The sequence below is a fragment of the Gallinula chloropus genome, assembly GCF_964237585.1.
Source record: "Gallinula chloropus genome assembly, chromosome: 23".
Taxonomy (NCBI): Eukaryota; Metazoa; Chordata; class Aves; order Gruiformes; family Rallidae; genus Gallinula; species Gallinula chloropus.
This window is the reverse complement of record NC_140108.1, coordinates 373,246-387,288: the sequence shown is the minus strand read 5'-3', so window position 1 is coordinate 387,288 and position 14,043 is coordinate 373,246. Positions and strand designations below refer to the sequence as shown.

The 14,043-nt window shown below is 39.7% G+C and overlaps 1 protein-coding gene across 1 annotated transcript in view; it reads left to right on the top strand.

Annotated features, from left to right (window-relative positions):
• Positions 1-14,043, top strand: part of PRDM2 (PR/SET domain 2) — a gene marked incomplete at its 3' end in the record, with an annotated part of 61,827 nt that overhangs the window by 35,371 nt on the left and 12,413 nt on the right. The window contains exons 6-7 of the mRNA XM_084274722.1: positions 6,686-6,796; positions 8,256-12,627. Of these exons, the coding sequence (XP_084130848.1) occupies positions 6,686-6,796; positions 8,256-12,627 (4,483 nt within the window). The remainder of the gene's footprint in view (positions 1-6,685; positions 6,797-8,255; positions 12,628-14,043) is intronic.

Here is a 14,043-nt window from a genome sequence, read left to right as displayed (position 1 = left end):
GAATGGTGAGACCATCCCCTGTTTTGTAGTACAGGGATGAGTCTTTGGCTATAGATAATTTCCGAGCTATTTTCCAAAGTATATAGCTATATGCCTGATCCCTCTCCAAGTTGAAAATTACTTGATACTTTAGGTTTGGGCAGATTGACAACACAGAATTAAGATCATCTGCAGCTCTTAAATTATTCTCGTGATTCTCAGGAGCAAGAAGTTAAAATTACACTGTGATAATTTTTGTGCATTGCAGAACAACTCGTGTCAGTTCTGGGGTTTCATTTGCTTAACAGCACCTAAAATTATGCCTGCATAAAACTAGTTGTATCTGATAACCTTATAATGGCATGGCAAGAAAAGATTACCCTGCCAGTTATTTGTAAGAATGATGGATTGAGGAAAACAGGGCAATAAAGGCATCTAAAAGGGTTTTTTTTCTTCACATCTTCATACCTACTTGTCAGCATTGTTGAAAGAGGTCTGGTAATGTTACTGTGTATGCAGCCATTCACATTTGACATCCCCTTTAATTAGATGTTTGTTTCAAAAAATTGAGCTGTGTCTTGTATGACTTGAATTTTACCCTTAGAATTGCTGGAATATGTATAAAAATGTGCTGCTTTTGCATTGGCTTTCCATATTTCATTTTTAAAACAGTTTTGGAAAGACCTAGTCTTTAAGCAACTTTTTCATGTCATAATTTGTATTTTTGAATGGGAGAAGTAGGTACCTTCCTACCTAGGGGAGGGATTTTGTCTGAGGGTATTGGAAAGGGTTTTACATGTGCGAGTGTACCAAGTGGGATGCATCTCTATGGCCAAACTGGGAAATACTCTTAGTGTAGCATATCTTACAATAACAATAAAATAAAAGTAATGAAAGCTTTTTCTGGATTGACATCTGCCAATTCAGTGTATGAAAACAAAAATCTACCAGCAAAACTGTTCTGTGATAGCAGTATCTTGAGCCTTGGGAGACATCCTTTTGGGTTCTGCAGTTGTTTTTCTTGCCAGTACAGCAGCATTGTTTCCCCAAAGCATTTGGTAGACAGTGGTGGCATGCTTTGTTTGCTTTTAAGTTGGAAGGTTTTGAGTTCAAAATACATTCCCTCCCCAGGTAATAACGTACGTGTGTGCTCAGAAGTACACTTTGGAGTTTTTCAGCTGAACTTGCTCTAATCAATTCCAAAGCAATGTTTGAATACAAGGAGCTAAAAGGAACCTTACATTGTTTTATTAACAGTAATACTATTATATAAGAAATACTGGAAGTTGATGTCATAATATTGAAGTAACTTTGTTTTAATAAAGCAGAATTGTTCTTTCAAGGTTGTCATCTGTTCTATTCTTACCCTAATACTTACAGGCTTGAGATATTTTTACTCATTGCCTTTTTCTCCAATATTTGCAGCATGACATTTAGAACAGTGTAGTGGAGTAGCCTCACCTATCCTAGATCACTTAAAACTTTGGACAGCAATTTAAAAATGGTTTAATTACCATAATTGAGATGGTGAATGCTGTGAGTCATATATTCTTTGAGGTAGTGATAGGATGGAAGTGTAAGTCTGCAGTGCTTGAAATGCATCCTGTCTTCAAAATGAACCTCTAGTATACACTTTCCAATGTGGCTGTTGGCTTCAATCTTTGCAGAACTTTGTGGATTTAAGGTGGCATTTTCAGCAAATTTCTGTAATCCCCATGATTTATACAGATAATCCTCACACACGTGAGGCATGTCATACCTACCAGCTGCCCCTCAATGGTAGGAGCTCTTAGCGGTTCCTGGTGACTGTAAGCAGCTCTGAACGCCCAGGTACGGTGCTGCTTGCTTACCCAAGTAGTTTATGATTTGGCTTTGCTGTCTGAGCAGGTGCTGGTAAATAATAATGAAAGGTTTTGTAAATGAGATTTCACTGTGTAATGAACCATGGCTAATGGTAGAATAAAAAAAGGAGCAAAATGGAAACACTTAAATGCTAACAGAGGAAAATGTGTTAGAGGAACAGCTTTAGTAGTAACATCTTCATAACGGGTGTTTTGGATTTCATGCCTTCATATTTTTGTTCCTTTGTTACTTCACTGTTTAATCAGTTCCTTCTATTAAATATGTAACATATTTACCATTTATATGCTGTGATGGTCACAGTTGGACAAGATTCTGAGAGGTCACTGCATCTTTCTGCATTTTTTTCATGTTCCTTCACCTAACACAACTTGGATTTATTTTTTGGAAGCAATTAATGCTGTTATTTTGGGTATGGTTTTTTTGTGTGTAAGCACATTAATTTCTTCTAGTCTATCTTCCAGAACAAACAGTTCTGGCTGAAGGGTTAGGGAATTTACTTTGAAAAGCATGACATCTACCAGTGTTCTGGATACAGAAACAGAGGAATTCTGGTGCATAGCAAACTGTCTCTCAAATTAAAAATCAAGTTGCATCTGTATGTTAGACTTTGTTAATCAGAGTAATATGGAAATGGTCATGCAGTTGTCTTCTGAGTTTTCTGTAAGGATCTTTTAGCTTGTATATATACTTCTAAGTGTTGAAAACAACGTTTGAGATCAGATCTAATTGTCCTTGCTTTATGATCTTAACTGGGAACATGCTTAGCGCTGCACTTAAAGGTTATTAAAGGTAATAGCATCTCGTACAATTGAGCAATATTTAATTATAGAATTCAGCTCCAAGTGTGTGGAAAAACTGTGTTTAATTACTTCTGCCCTGCCATCTGAGCATGCTTTTCCCATCCCATCAGAAATATAACGGTTGTTTTACAGTTCCATTAGTATTCCAGTTACCAGCAAAAGCACCAGCACATAATTGTAGGTTGTTTTGAGATGTCTTGATTTGATCAATTCAATGAAGTGTGGGCAAATAAAGATTTTTTAATTATTATTATTTTTTTAATTCTTACTCTGTTGTCATCTGAACTACTCTGAAATAAGTTGGGCTATGGCAGAAGTATCAGCCGATTTTCTGGATATTGGCAGAAACACGAGCCCTCCTGTGCCTATTGCAATGTTTGTGCTAAATTTTGTGCAGTTACTGTAATGGTGTAAAGGCAGATAATGCTCGTGCTGACCTGGCTACAATTGAAGTGAAGGAGAGGGGAGAAAGGAGCCATATTTAAAAATATAGTTGCAAGACAAATCATTACCCTCCTCTCTTGATCTTTATCACTAGAGACAAGTAGCTACTTTCCATCTGTTTCTTTCATTCATTTTCCTTTGCATCTTTCTTTTGCAGTTCTTTCAATGCACATATTTTAAGTTCTGCCCTTCATTTATTCTTTTGTCATTGTTTCCATTTCACTTTCCCTGTGTTTCATTCCTGTATCTTTCTTGTTTAGACCAAGTGGAGGATCCAGCTGGCAGTAGCAGCCATGTAGGACCCTTCAGGAACCTGATGGTAAGTGCACGTGTGTACTTATACTCAGGCTTCCGCCAGGTTCTGGTATCAGACAATTCTGAGGCATTGTCCCCCTCCTGAAGGCTTCTGTTAGTTCTTATCAGACATCTTAAACTGTAAGAAAACTAAGGGACAAACTTTGGGCTACTCATTGATATACTCTGTCAGAATAGGTTGCATTTTTCATTGAAAATCTGCAGGAAGAAAATGGTGTGAATCTGTGAGGTGTACCTGGATCTAAAAAGCAGCAAGTCTATCAAAAGCTATTAAATCTCTTCAGATATCACTGAACTCTAGATACATGAAAGCTGGGAGAGCATACCAATAAAGCATCACTTTACCCTTACTGTGTTCTTAAATTCTCTTCCTGGGCATCTGCTGTCAGAGGTTCAGGGCCATGAAATGGATGCATATGTGACAGGTGTTGCCATGCTTGAGTCTAGTGGATTCTTTCAGCCTTTACAAAGAAAGTTGTAACTTGGAAAACGAACAAACTGAAGGTGGTAAAACAAGAACATCAAAAAATCGGTTTGTATCTCTTGTTGATACTTGTCAGAAATTGATACGACACATCTATGTCATGCAGTTTTGCTCACTGAGTGAGGGCAACTAGATCAGCCTTCTTTTCAAATGTGTTTATGCTTAAAGGCCAAGAACTTGAAACGTTTCCAGCTGTATCAGAGAGCAGGTTGCATTTTTTTAAGGAGTGTGGCAAGAGGACTTGGAAATGATCTTCTTTCCATCAGTAGCATAAGGAAATGCGAGGCTTGGGTACAAATCCTGTTATTCTTGTGATTTACCAGATTGTGACTGGATTTGAGGTACTATAAACTTCAGAGTCTATAAATGGATGACACTTTGGAAAACCTGTGCACGCTTTAGCACTTACAAGTGATTTTTGTTGTTGCTTTTGCATACTTTACCTTCCACTTTAAAGAGCACCACATATTACTAATCTTGTTATAAGAAAGAATTCATTTGGTCTTGGTTTGAAGGCTTTTACAGTAACCTGTCATTACATGCTGCTGTAGAATTAGATGCAGAATTGCCCAGTGACTTCACCTGCAATGCTATTGTATGCTGCACCGTCCAGTGAAATTGTAACCGTGGCCAAGGGTGAGAGGGGCCTGTGGACTGGTTCTTTCCTGTCTGTGTCCAGCTTCATGGAGAGGCAAGAGATGAATCCAGAATTTTCTCATTTACATCAAGATGCTGCATGTTGGTCTTCAAATGACAAGCTGTCTGCAAAATGTTGATAGCTCGTGAAGGGTTCTAGCAATTACATACATTTTACATCGCTCCTGAGGTATTTGGTTCTCTTGGAAGCTATGGACATGTCACATTGAGACACTTCACCTGGAACTAGAACCGTGTGATTGTGCTACTGTACCTTTCAAGAGGGATTTCAGGTGGCTTGGCAGATAATTCTGAAAACTTGTTTGAATTCCTTTGTACTCAGGTCTTGGTACTACCAGTTGTGACTGCAAGTATTAGAGGTGCTGATAACATATAATGATGTTCAAGTTGGGCATTCAGTAGCCTGGCAGGTAAAGATGTGTTTAAATTCCTTAAGCCTGTGTGAACACTGAAATACAAGGTAAAGCTTCTGATGTCTTGAAGGTGTTTGGTATAAAATAAAGTTGAATCTTGTATTGCCAAATGAGCCAGTGTTGGTTTGTTATGGCAGGTCTCAGTGCAGGGTTTGAGGATGTTAGGAGATAATTACTGTTTGCTTTAGAAAGGGTATGTGAGTATTTTCCAAAGGTGACAGAAATTCATTCTGTGTGACTGTTGTCAGTTTCTCAGGTGAAAAACTGTTAAATAAAGAAAAGAAACAAATAAAAAAGGATTACTACATATATGAAAGTGAAACACGCTGGAATTTGGGGAGAGCCTGTGAAATCCAAGCTCCTTGAGAGAAAATATTGTAATTCTTTAGATAGACCAGAATGTTCAAATAAAAAGTATTTCCTTTTAAAGTTGATCTGAGCTGTTCTGTTGGAGGGGTTACATACTTGGAAATTTTCAGCTTGAATAGAGGAAATTTTGGGGGTTTTTTTAAAGTCATTTCAGTTTCCTGGCTCAACATGTGAAAAATATTTTTGAGGAAAAAAGGAGGAACTTGGCGACAGGATTGTGAGTTGGAAGAACGTGCTTCTAAATAAGAAATGGCTGTTTAGGGCTATCATATACTCTTCTGATTAGAGAGAGGGTCAGTGTGTTCAGGAGTAGTATTTTGTGTGTTAGAGGGAGCAAAGGGGGGATTTGAACTGTGGCTTTTGGACAATTCTCGTTCTGAAGAGCTGGTGTGTATAAGTGTGAAGTGTCAGGAGTCTGGTGTCTCAGCCACAACGTTGCCTGTACAATAACCTCTCTGTATGGAGGATGTGGTCTTTAAAGTGAGTTGAATTGGAAGACCTTAAAGTTTTGTTTGTTATTGCAGAGTTGTTAGTAGAATTTCTACATACTGTAGGACTGAATGTTTCATGGAAAAAAATTAGCTGTATAGCTTTGTAGTGCACTGATAAATGAGGTTTTTAATGTCTTTACATCTTGTGTCACTGATTAGGGTATTGTGTGAAGACCTAATCCTCATTCTATACAACTACTAAATGCTTCTTAATATTGCTAATAGAAAGTGTTAGCAAATCCTTCTGTGCCTGTAGACACGATGAAGTATCTTTATATTTTACTGCTACCCAGTTCCGTCCAGTTTGGTTTTACTGCCTTTGCCTTGTTGGACAAGATTATGCTGCTTTTAGTCTTCTCATAATGTTATTGCTTCATTGCTTTTGTTGTAACTCTTTTCAATGCTCATAAAAGGGGAGAAGCCTCTACGGGTTTTTACTTTCTGTGGGCTTGCAAATAACATGAAGGATTAATTGAAGATATTTCATGTTTTCCATATACTTCTATGAGATACAGGAATTTAATAGCCATGTGAAGGTACTGGGTAATGATATGGTGAAGGCTGGTTAACTGGACAAGCACATTTCTGTTACAGTCTATTCTTGCTTGGGAAGTGAGTAAATTATTTCAGACTCTTAAGGTTTTTAGAAACTCCTTATTTTTATTTGTAGTTTCTTCTGAGTACAGGAGACTTACTGCTCTGTCTGAATGTTGTCCTTTTTCCTGCGCTGTCATTTGTGTTCCTCAGGAAGATAGGGTTTCTGCAGAAGTGTCTTATATTCCAAAGCTGGGTGTTTTAATTCTGCCACTCACATTTGGAAAAACAAAAACTGTTGGACAGGAGTAATAAATGTTGGGTTTTTCTCCCCAGGAAAGAAGAAGACTCAGGAAGGTAAAAACAAGGGAAAGAAGGCAGCGGATACAAAACAGAAGAAGCCTGATTTGGATTCTACTTCTGCAGATATGAAGGATTCTAAAGAGGGTGAGTTCTCAAGTATTGTATTTTTTTCCCTTCTAACTATCCTTCTGAATCAAAGGACACTTCTTGTCAGGTTTAGTATGTTAGCATGCTGCCTTAGTGTAGCAAAGTGAAGATGTTTATATTGTTTGCAATATACACCTTTTTCATTAGTAAGGAATTTTGATATCAGGATTATGTCACTAAACGTGCAACTCTGACAACAGGAAACACTCCTGTAAAATTTAGACACAAATCCAAACTCCTTGGAACAGGAGGCCAGAGAAGAGCCCTTAATCTAAAATCATGGCTTTGGAGCTTAGTTACACAGTATAGTCAGTATTTATTACTATTTAACATAAGTTGGTGTAAAAGGGTAAAAAAATACAGCCTTGGCTCACTAAGCATGCTGTTTGTCCTACTGATTATCTGCAAAGGCTGTTTGTAAATTGGCTTGGCTATTTTCACATAGTATGTATGAAAAAAATGCCTGAAAAGTATTTTAAGTGTATAGGGGTTTTTCTCATGAGAATTTCTGTAAATTTGCCACTGCAGTGTAACCAATAATCTTTCAAGCTCCTTGTAGTTACTGATTTCTTTCAAGCTTCTTAATTTGAACCTGTAACTCTTCTTTCACTGCGTGGAAGCAGAAGGGATGACACCATGTGCCCCACTGTTCCAGCTGTCGTATTGCCCCAGCTAGGGGATGGAGTAACCGCTTATGCAACGTTGTGTGACTTGCAGCAAAGTTAGTTCTTCAGCAGTGGCTCTAACTGAGAGGAGATAGGTAAAGCAAGCGTGCAGAGGTGTGAATAGAGTCTGTCAACACGAGTGAATGACACATGAAGGCTCTGATTCAGACGTGTCAGAGGTAGCTATTCAGGCAGCAGCTAATAGAACATCTGATAGGAAGAATGTGAAGGTCCATGCTGGATACAAGGTCCACCTTGCTGTGCATTACAGTGCAATTTCAGATTATTTTGGTGTTATTTAGGCAAAATGATCAAAATTCAAAATTTGCTTGACAAGCTTCCTACACAGTTTATCTGTGTGTTGCAGTACTTTCCTGTCACTTATTTGCTCTAAGAGAAGTCAGTGAAAGCTTTTAGGTTTGGTGTGGTTTTGCTTTTTTTGTTTGTTTGTTGGCCTTTTTTTTGAGGTTTCTTGGGATGTTCTGAAATCTACCTTGAAATGTTCTGGTGCTCTTCAGGGTGTATTGGGTTTCTTGACCACAGTGTTCAAGCCAAGGGTTTTCTGCTAAGATTACGCAGTAGCCTGCATTTCCTGGAGTTCTGGAAAGGCCAATTTTGATTACTGTTTTCCTTTCAGTACTGACTCATAAGAGTAAGAAGTAGTGCTATTGTGTCAGGTCATAAATGTTGGGTATGTTGTGTTAGAGGAAAAGGTAGAAAAAAGCTGCAGCATACTTAGAGGCGTTCGGTAAAAATGACTCATGCTTTTCCTTTCCTACTTTGTGTATCAGGTCATAAAGAGGAAGATGAAACACCTTCTGTTTCTGCTGTACTCTCACTGGAACAAACAGCGGTGATTCAGGAAATGGTAAATCAAGATGTACTCCCAAAGCTGATGATCCCCAGTCCTACCAATGAACCACAAATGGTTACTGAAGACAAACAAGGAGAAGCAGTAAACTGTGCATCAGATGATTTAGATGATGAGGAGGAGGAGGATGAGGAAGACGAGGACGATGAAGAGGAGCTAGAATATACCAATATGCCTAAAGAAAATACTGAAATGCCTTTGATGTGTGAAGAAAAGTTAGACTCTATGGAAGAGCAAAAGAGTACATCAGAAGAATCTCCAGAAAGCTCTCCAAAGAAGAAACTTGTTGTGAAAATTTCAAAAGCAAGAGGTGAATCAAATGGTGATGTTCAGGAAACATTCATGTTTCCCTGTCAGCATTGTGAGAGGAAGTTTACAACAAAGCAAGGACTTGAACGCCACATGCACATCCATATATCTACTGTTAACCACGCTTTCAAGTGTCAGTATTGTGAGAAAGCCTTTGGTACCCAGATTAACAGGCGAAGACATGAGAGACGCCATGAGTCAGGGCCAAAAAGGAAACCGTTCTTAACACTAACATCATCACAACACTTGGATAATGTTGCTGATAACCAGGTAATTGTGGATGATGGTCTTAAAGATGATCTGAATGTTTCCAGTCTTGTGCAAGACTCCGTTGTCTTGGATTCTGAGAAAGTTTCCCAAGAAATGTCAAACTCTGCTTTTGCTGAGGAAAATAAGGAGCCCAAAGAATTGCATCCCTGCAATTACTGCAAAAAGGTTTTTGGAACTCACACCAACATGCGGAGGCATCAGCGTAGGGTTCATGAGCGTCACCTTATTCCCAAAGGTGTCAGAAGAAAAGGGTTCTTTACTGAAGAGCCACCCCTTCAGGCAGAGCAGGCCCCACCGGTCCAGAGTGTATATATAGCAAGCACGGAAATAGAAGAGGAAGGGGAAGTAGATGATGTCTATATTATGGATATTTCCAGCAATATCTCTGAAAATCTAAATTATTACATTGATGGCAAAATTCAGTCCAACAGCAGCACTAGCAATTGTGATGTGATTCAGATGGAATCCAACTCTGCAGACTTGTATGGGCTGAATTGTATAATCAGTCCGGTCACGGTGGAAATCTCCCCAAATGTAAAGGTTACGCAAACACATGTGAATGAACCTCCCAAGGAATCCTCCAGCAGTGGGAGCAGTGAGTCCAAAAAGAGGAGAACTGCCAGCCCTCCTCTTGTACCAAAAATAAAAACTGAAGTAGACCCAGAACCTATAACTCCAACTAGTTCTTTAAATCTTCCCCTTAGCATTTCAACAGAAAGCTTACCTTTTCATAAAGAAAAAGGTGTTTATTTGTCATCAAAACTAAAGCAGCTTCTTCAGACACAGGACAATAAGAAGATAACTCCACCAGGTGACATCCCTAAACTAGGACCTTCTGTTACATCATTGCCTATTTTACCTCCAGTATCCAGTAGATTTAAAAGAAGAACCAGCTCTCCTCCCAGTTCTCCACAGCACAGTCCAGTACTTCGAGACTTTGTCAAATCAGGTGAGCCAAAAACTGTGTGGAATGATAATATTCGGAGTTCAAAAATGCCAAAGTTAGAAAGCCACAGCAACTCAGCTGCTTGGAGCTCGACTGGAAGGGAGGAAAAAGAGGCTCTGAGCTCTCTTTGCTTTGAAGACTATAAAATATCAAAAGACTGGACAGCAGCACCAACTTTTGGCAGTGTGTGCAACCAGCAGCCACTGGATTTATCTAGTGGTGTGAAACAAAGGTCTGATGTCAAAAATAAGAATCAGGTTCCCTGGGAATCTGTTTTAGATTTAAGTGTGCATAAGAAGCCTTGCAGTGATGCTGAAATTAGGGAATATAAAGAAAATTCCATACAGCCAACCTGTAGTGGTGTTAAAAAGAAGAAACCAACCACTTGCATGTTACAGAAGGTTCTGCTGAATGAGTACAATGGAACGGATGCAGCCACAGACAGCACTCTTGGTGTGAGCAGGAGCGGGAGCCCAAGCAAATCCTCGGAGCCTCAGGCAGACCCTGACGTGGATCCCAGTCTGTCTGCATCATCTTCTGTCGACACTCAGCCCCTTAGTTCCTCTGTTTCCCCTGTGCCACAGGCTTCTGCTGTACCTTCCGTGTGCCAGCTGCCTCCTTTGCTAACACCAACCAATCCCCCTTCCCCACCACCTTGCCCGCCTGTGTTAACCGTTGCTACATCACCTCCTCCCCTCCTTCCAACGATGCCGTTGTCAGTTCCAGATGCCTCTGCCAGTGCCACTAACACTTCTTCTTGCCCATCGCCACTTTCTAACACTACTACTCAGTCCCCACTACCAGTCCTTTCACCTACGGTTTCTCCTTCTCCATCTCCTGTTCCTTCTGTTGAACCTCTCGTTTCTGCTGCTTCACCTGGTCCTCCTACACTCTCTTCCTCATCTTCCTCCTCTTCTTCCTCCTCTTTCTCCTCCTCTTCATCTTCATCATCTCCATCTCCACCTCCTCTTTCTGTAGTCTCTTCTGTTGTTTCCTCTGCTGATAATCTTGAAAACACTCTCCCAATAATAAAACAGGAGGAAGCTGAAAATGAACAGAAGGTGAGAGAGGATCCTCATACTTCAAGTGAATCAGGAGTAGTGCAGGAAACATTCAGTAAAAGCTTTGTGTGCAATGTCTGTGAATCACCTTTCCTTTCTATTAAAGACCTAACGAAGCATTTATCCATTCATGCTGAAGAATGGCCCTTCAAATGTGAATTCTGTGTACAGCTTTTTAGGGATAAAACAGACTTGTCAGAACATCGCTTTCTGCTTCATGGAGTAGGAAATATCTTTGTTTGCTCGGTCTGTAAAAAGGAATTTGCTTTTTTGTGCAATTTGCAACAGCATCAGCGGGATCTCCATCCAGACAAAGAGTGCACACATCATGAGTTTGAAAGTGGGACTTTGAGACCCCAGAATTTTACTGACCCCAGTAAGGCGAATGTGGAACACATGCAGAGCTTGCCAGAAGATTCTTTGGAACCTTCTAAAGAGGAGGAAGACGAAGACCTGAATGATTCCTCCGAAGAGCTTTATACTACGATAAAAATAATGGCATCTGGAGTAAAATCTAAAGATCCAGATGTTCGTATGGGCCTCAATCAACACTACCCAAGCTTTAAACCACCCCCATTTCAGTATCACCATCGTAATCCTATGGGTATTGGAGTTACCGCAACAAACTTCACTACCCACAATATTCCACAGACTTTTACTACTGCCATTCGGTGCACAAAATGTGGGAAGAGCGTTGATAACATGCCTGAGTTACACAAGCACATATTGGCCTGTGCATCTGCCAGTGATAAAAAGAGATACACGCCTAAAAAAAATCCAGTCCCGCTGAAACAGACAGTGCAGCCTAAGAACGGCATGGTGGTTATAGCTGGCCCTGCAAAGAATGCCTTCAGACGAATGGGTCAGCCTAAAAGACTTAATTTCAATGTTGAGATTAGCAAAATGTCCTCAAATAAACTGAAAATAAGTGCATTGAAAAAGAAAAACCAGCTTGTCCAGAAAGCTATCTTGCAGAAAAAGAAATCTGCCCAGCAGAAGGCAGAGCTGAAAAATAATCCATCCGAGTCAGACTCTCACATCTGTCCCTACTGTAACAGAGAGTTCACTTACATTGGAAGCTTGAATAAACACGCATCGTATAGCTGTCCCAAAAAGCCCATCTCTCCCTCCTCTAAAAAGAATTCTTCCAAAAAAAGTGCAAGTAATTCTTCACCTGCGAGCAGTGAAAAAGGCAGCAACCAGCGTAGGCGCACGGCGGATGCAGAGATCAAAATGCAGAGCATGCAGCCTCACCTGGGCAAGACACGAGCACGAACCTCTGGACCTGCACAGCTCCAGCTGCCCTCTGCTTCCTTCAAATCCAAACAGAACGTGAAATTTGTACCTCCCATTCGATCTAAAAAGCCAAATTCATCTTCGTCGCTGAGGAACTCTAGTCCTGTGAGAGTGTCCAAAATGTCCCATGTGGATGGGAAAAAAACTAAGGTGGTGGCTAAGAACAATTCCTCTGGGATCTCAAGCAAAGCATCCCGGAAACTGCACGTCAGAATGCAAAGGAATAATAAGGCTGTTTTGCCAAGTAAATCTGCTGTGGCAAGTAAGAAAAAGGCAGACAGATTCACAGTAAAATCTAGAGAGAGGATTGGAGGACCTATTACACGAAGCCTGCAGCAGGCGGCAAATGCAGAGGCAGCAGAAAACAAAAGAGATGAAAGCAGTACAAAGCAAGAACTAAAAGATTTCAGGTAAGCATTTAATTTGAAGTTGAAACAACGCAGGAACACGTTGCTTGCTGTTTTGCCAATTTTCTCAGTCTATTTTTTTTTGAGTTTCTCATACTTAAATAAAAGACAAGGTTGCATTCCCTGAAAGATGGTTAAGTAGCTCCATCATGCTGAGGGCTGATGTACATACTTGATGCATTTCACCATGTTGTCATAAAATAATGCTTAGTTTGTATAGAGAATGTCTTTAATTATAAACTGAATTGAAAACTCGGGGGAAGGGGGGGGGAAACCTGTCAGTGCCTGAGTGCAAATGAACTTCACCTCATTAAACTTCATGTTATTGGAGACAACGACCTTGTACTTGATATCTGATGTGTATGGTGGCCCCAAAGCATTCTCGGTTTTGCTAAGCTAAAAATCATGACTGCATTTTTTTTACTCACTAAAATAATTTGCATTGTTGGTTTTTAATAAAAAGCATTCTCTGGAAATCATACAAACACACACCCCCCCAACCAAATACTTCCAAAATGTATGCCCCTACTAATTGAGTCAGATCATTAAATGCTTAATATAAGGGAAATAGAGATGTAAGAAAAGTTACTTGAACATGTAAATTTGTTAGCAGTATCGTGCTCTCCTGTTTCAATATAAACCAATTATATAATTAAAGTTCTGTTACTTTTTGAGAAGAAGCTTTTTAATCACAAGAAAGGGTAATACTTCAATAAATAAATAAAATCCTAATCTACTTGCCTGAGTCCCGACTTACATCTTCCTGTAGTCTCAGATCAATAGGACATGTTGCAGTGTGTTTCTAACTTTGATTAGCATGTTCCTGCCCTGTTGCTTGTGGAAACAGGTTTTGCCCAGTTAATTTCACAAAGCTCACCGGTAATTAGGAATTATTTTGGTAATTGCAGTGCGTGGCTGTGATTTAACACCAGATTTATGGCTGAAGACAGTATTTTAATTTTTAATCAAAGTAATTGATAATTGAGGAGGGAGAAGAACTGGCAGCTTCCTTCAGAATAAGTGTCCCCTGGCAGAATTTGTCAAGATGTATCAAAATCCAAATTATTTGCAGCTTGTGTGTCTTAGGGTGAAGACCTCCTAGGTGAAAGTTTGGAGGAAATACTTGTGTAAAGTCAGGGTTCAAAGTGCTGGAGAGGAATTTGACTTAAAATAGTCAATACCCAAAATAGGATGCATTGAAGGGAGAAAAACATTACTGGAATTTGGAGACCAATGGTGTAAAAAAATGCCTTTAAGGATAAAGAACTGTCTGCCAGGCCTGTTCTCTTGGGACATAAACATCTTCACGTGACTTAATTCTCATCGTTTGCTCTTAGTGCTGTGTGTGAGACTATATTTTACGTGATGCCAGAACAGATCAGTAGAAGTTCAAACCAGAATGACACATCTTTCCATTTG